Source organism: Fulmarus glacialis, unplaced genomic scaffold (genome assembly GCF_000690835.1).
Source record: "Fulmarus glacialis isolate BGI_N327 unplaced genomic scaffold, ASM69083v1 scaffold18841, whole genome shotgun sequence".
In the NCBI taxonomy this organism is placed as follows: Eukaryota; Metazoa; Chordata; class Aves; order Procellariiformes; family Procellariidae; genus Fulmarus; species Fulmarus glacialis.
The window spans coordinates 24686-28821 of record NW_009194901.1 but is presented as its reverse complement, the minus strand read 5'-3'; the positions used below and the strand labels follow the sequence as shown (position 1 = coordinate 28821).

Below are 4136 nucleotides of genomic sequence, written 5' to 3'. Positions count from 1 at the left end.
AATCAGAAATGTAACATCTTAACAGGCAGGAAAAGCAGAGGTTTCCTGGTGACAGTTGTTTGTATATGGTCGCCTTTCATCAACAGCTTGGATAATTGCACTGTTTTGTAGGCTGGGAGTTCAGCCTCTTTGTCTCTTGCATGCTTTATGTGATTTTCAGTTGATCCCCTAAGTTTCTGGGACAAACAATTCAATTTTCCATTGAAAATGAGCTATTGCAAAGAAAATGTGGTAAATAGCCTTTGAAAATTAATTTCGCAGTGTTAGGATGATATTTTGCTGACTCAGTGGCAACAGAAATGCAGGAAACTGCATGGGTAAATGAATTTTCCCAGTACTTCAAAGTATATTTTACAGATACATGCAACATCTGCTTGCTTCTTTTTGCTTTGCTCTCGTTTTTTGGTTTCTATCTCTTTATATTTCCTTTTTTGTTTTTTTAGGTTAAATTGAATATTTGCGCAACACAGCTTCTTGCAGAAGGACCACCACACTGTTTTACACCTAGGAAAATATGAGAATAAGCAGGGAGTGTTGTTCTCTCTGAACTAAAAAAAAAAAATCTGTGCCTTGCTGAGGACAGCTGCAGGAATCGGACACTTGAATCAATGTTATCGGATGAGTTAGAATCCAAACCTGAGGTGAGCAATTATGAACTGGGTTTGGTTCCCAGGAACGTTTATGCGCAACACTTGAAAAAGTTCAATGAGTTTACTCAGTTTGCTGCTTACATATTAATTCTCAAAGTGTTTTCAGTGGCATCTTCTAATGTTTCCATGTCTTGGTTTGAACAGTAAAAGATTAAAGAATATTGCAGGTTTTTTCCCCTCCTTTCAAGCGTCAGCCAATACTCTTGCCTGTTCTCAGGTTACATTATTTTTTTCACTATTATAATGTTCTTTCTGTTACAAGAATAAAATAAATTACTGTATTGACTACGTCTTTCCCTCAAACCAAATTGACTATACTTGGTTTTGGGGAGTCTGGATTATTCTAGTAATCAGCCAGTTCTGTTTTTTAAAGTACTCGTGTTTCCATTAAACAGTTGGCAGAAGTGTTGGGCAGCAGCACCCAGAGGATCCTGGTTGCTCAGTGTGAGGCTGCTGGACCATTCTGAGGTTCAGCCAGTAGCACGGCTGAGCATAAATTGCAGTGATGCATGTGTGTGCACACAAGTGCACACACTGCACACACAGCTGGCCACAAACAGAATAACACATACACAGGTAAAGTACCTTTAAAAGGTGAACACAATCAGCATGAACAACACAAAAGTTTGTTAGTGGAGTATATCTATACCCTCACTCAACACTCTCTCATGCATACTCACATTCACAGATGTCTCTGGTCTCTGCCAGGCCTATAGTCTTTCCGATATCTGTGCCCAGACCCAGGGCTTTTTAGCCAGTTCTGGCTGCAATCTTGGGTTTTTCCAGACTGTGGTTGCCTCTTCCTCACACGTTAGTAGACTAGAAGTTTACTAGCAGTGCACTCACTTGCGGGGAGAATATTTAGGAAAATGTTTAGTAAGTAGATAGAAGGGACTGCAGTGATCAGACACAGCAGTGTATTGACCAGCAGCCAGCTAACGTGCGATTGGAGTCTCTTCTCTCCCCCCTACCCATGGTTCTTTCTCTACTTACCCACCTCGATTCCTCCTTTGATCCTGCCCGTAAACATTGCATAGTAAGTTTTACACATCCTGCATCCCTGTTGCATCCGATAATAAGTTTGGTCTTTCCTATAACCCAAGACAATCTTGTTTTCTCACCAGTTAAAAAAGTTCTGGTTGAATCTCCTCAAGATTTCACTTCAGCAGTGGCCCATTGATTAGTGTCTGAGGAGTTCTGGTCTTTGTTACTCTAACCTGTAATTTGTTAGATACAACTGTCAGCACTTTGTTACATTCAACACAATTGTATCACTATGCTCAATTTATTACCTCTCCTGTTTCTTGCCTTTGTCTTTTGGGCTGAATAACCATTAGCCAGCTATCTGTACACTCACCCTGCTTAAAAGCGCAGAGGACTGTATTGCCTTGTGTCCTTGCTTTTTTGATTCTCAGTTTTACCTCTTCAGAAGCCTAAGGTCCAAGAGCAGAGGACTTAGTACTGCTATGAAGTACCTTTCAGAGAAGTTCACAGGTATAAATAGAATTGTTTTTATTGAGTCTTCTGTTTCTATTCCTTTTCAGTCCATATGCAATACAGCAGGTATCTTAAACTGGTACTCTAAAGAGAATGATGATTACATGCTGGTAATTCGTCACAGCCCAGGTGATGTGGTAAGGTATTTGTTTCTTAACAGCAGCTAAAGTCCTTCCAATCACACTATTCAGGAAAAGTAGCTGCAAATTCATAGTAGCCCTGAGTAGTCTCAGTATGGGCTGCAAGGAGTTCCTTTCTCTTGCCTTGTGGTTGATGTCTCGTAACTTCTATCAAATTTTCTCCCACTTCTGAATGATAAGGTGGGGGACTTTGTTTCTTCAGTCTGAGTGAGTGGATTCCCATAGATTATTTCTGACAGCCAAGGACCAGGGTAGTTGGAATGCTTGTTCCCTCATTCCTCAAGTAGGAGCTGTAAGTGGGCTTTGTCTTTTCTACACTTCAGTAAGGTATTTGTTACTTAGGCATGTTTACATAATAGTCCTATTTACCCATAGCAGAGTTGCATTTCCAGCAAGCCCAACAGAGTAGGCCATTCTCAGTAGGAACAGGCCTGATGCATGAAAGCTACGGTGCTTGCAGAGGGCATCCTTTCCACAGATGCTGTTTTCTAAACCATGTTCCTCAATCTTGATCAAGGCTATTTTATATTACAGATTGGGATTAATTTGCATTGTGGATTACCAAATCTATACACGCCCTCTTTCTGGTTCTGATTGTGAATGTTGAGTGTTAAGTTAGTACTATTTTCTACTCCTTTGATGTGAAACTGGTAGATACTCTTTTTACACCTTTCCCAAATAGCAGTTCAAGTATCTCAGAAAGTCAATCATGATTTTATATTCTCTGGTGAGCCATGGCACCATATTTCTTATAGCCACAGATATTCTTTCATATCCCCTACCATGGGAGAAAAGTATTAATTAAGAGCTAAATGTATTTGTGTAACATCCAGATAACGTTAATCAAAACACTATGGATGGATTGCATAAGCTTCTTTGCTACTTGTTTTATCCTTAAAGAAGCCACCAATGTGCCAATAAACGTTTAAAACTTGAGTAGAGATGAATCCTGCTTTCATAGGAAGTTACAAAGTTGCTTGGAAACAGTTTCTACGGGCAGATGGATCTGCTTTTTCTTCTGGACTCCCTGTCCCCAAAGCTTTATTACCAGCATTCCTCAGGGAACTGGTAAGATCTGCGTTTTGCATGGTTTAAGCCTTCAGGATTTTTTGTTACAATTGCAAATATTTCCAGCCACCTCCACCACACTGGTCCACTGCAGGGGGCTTTCTGCTGCCGGGGGGTAGCTCTAGCACGATCGAGTGAACTACAGCTCTGGTCTATAAATTGAATTGGCTACTGAAAAGGGGGTGGAGGGAGGTATTTTAGCCTCTCCTTTCTCTCCTCATCAGCACTTCACAAGGGGAGGCTCTTGTGAATGAATTAATTCCCCAGAGGTTGCATGGGAGGAGTGCATCCTAGTTTTTAGCTAACGAGCCTCCTGCCCACCACACCCTTCAGCTCCAGCCCCTGCTCTGGTCTATAAATTGAATTGGCTACTGAAAAGGGGGTGGAGGGAGGTATTTTAGCCTCTCCTTTCTCTCCTCATCAGCACTTCACAAGGGGAGGCTCTTGTGAATGAATTAATTCCCCAGAGGTTGCATGGGAGGAGTGCATCCTAGTTTTTAGCTAACGAGCCTCCTGCCCACCACACCCTTCAGCTCCAGCCCCTCCTTTCCCCTCCCTTCCCCCCCCTTTCAAGTGTTCTTTTGACCTTTTTATTTTGTAGTGGTTCACTGGTTAAATTTAGAACAGAAACAGTAACGATTAGAAACATGGTCCCTGATGCTCTGGGAGTCTAGTCCAGCTGTCCAGTGGGAGGGTAGATCTGAACGTTAGTACTAGAGCAACCTTCCCTCCCATTCCCCCAGCCACACCCACCTCAAACAGAGCAGCTGCCTGCCCCTTC

At 42.0% G+C, this 4136-nt stretch overlaps 1 protein-coding gene across 1 annotated transcript in view; it reads left to right on the top strand.

Annotated features, from left to right (window-relative positions):
• The first annotated feature begins 441 nt into the window (after positions 1 to 441).
• The window catches only part of ZNF410 (zinc finger protein 410), an 18259-nt gene continuing 14564 nt past the window's right edge, over positions 442 to 4136 (top strand). Inside the window, exon 1 of the mRNA XM_009587931.1 lies at positions 442 to 641. Within this exon, the coding sequence (XP_009586226.1) occupies positions 609 to 641 (33 nt within the window). The 5' untranslated portion in view covers positions 442 to 608. The remainder of the gene's footprint in view (positions 642 to 4136) is intronic.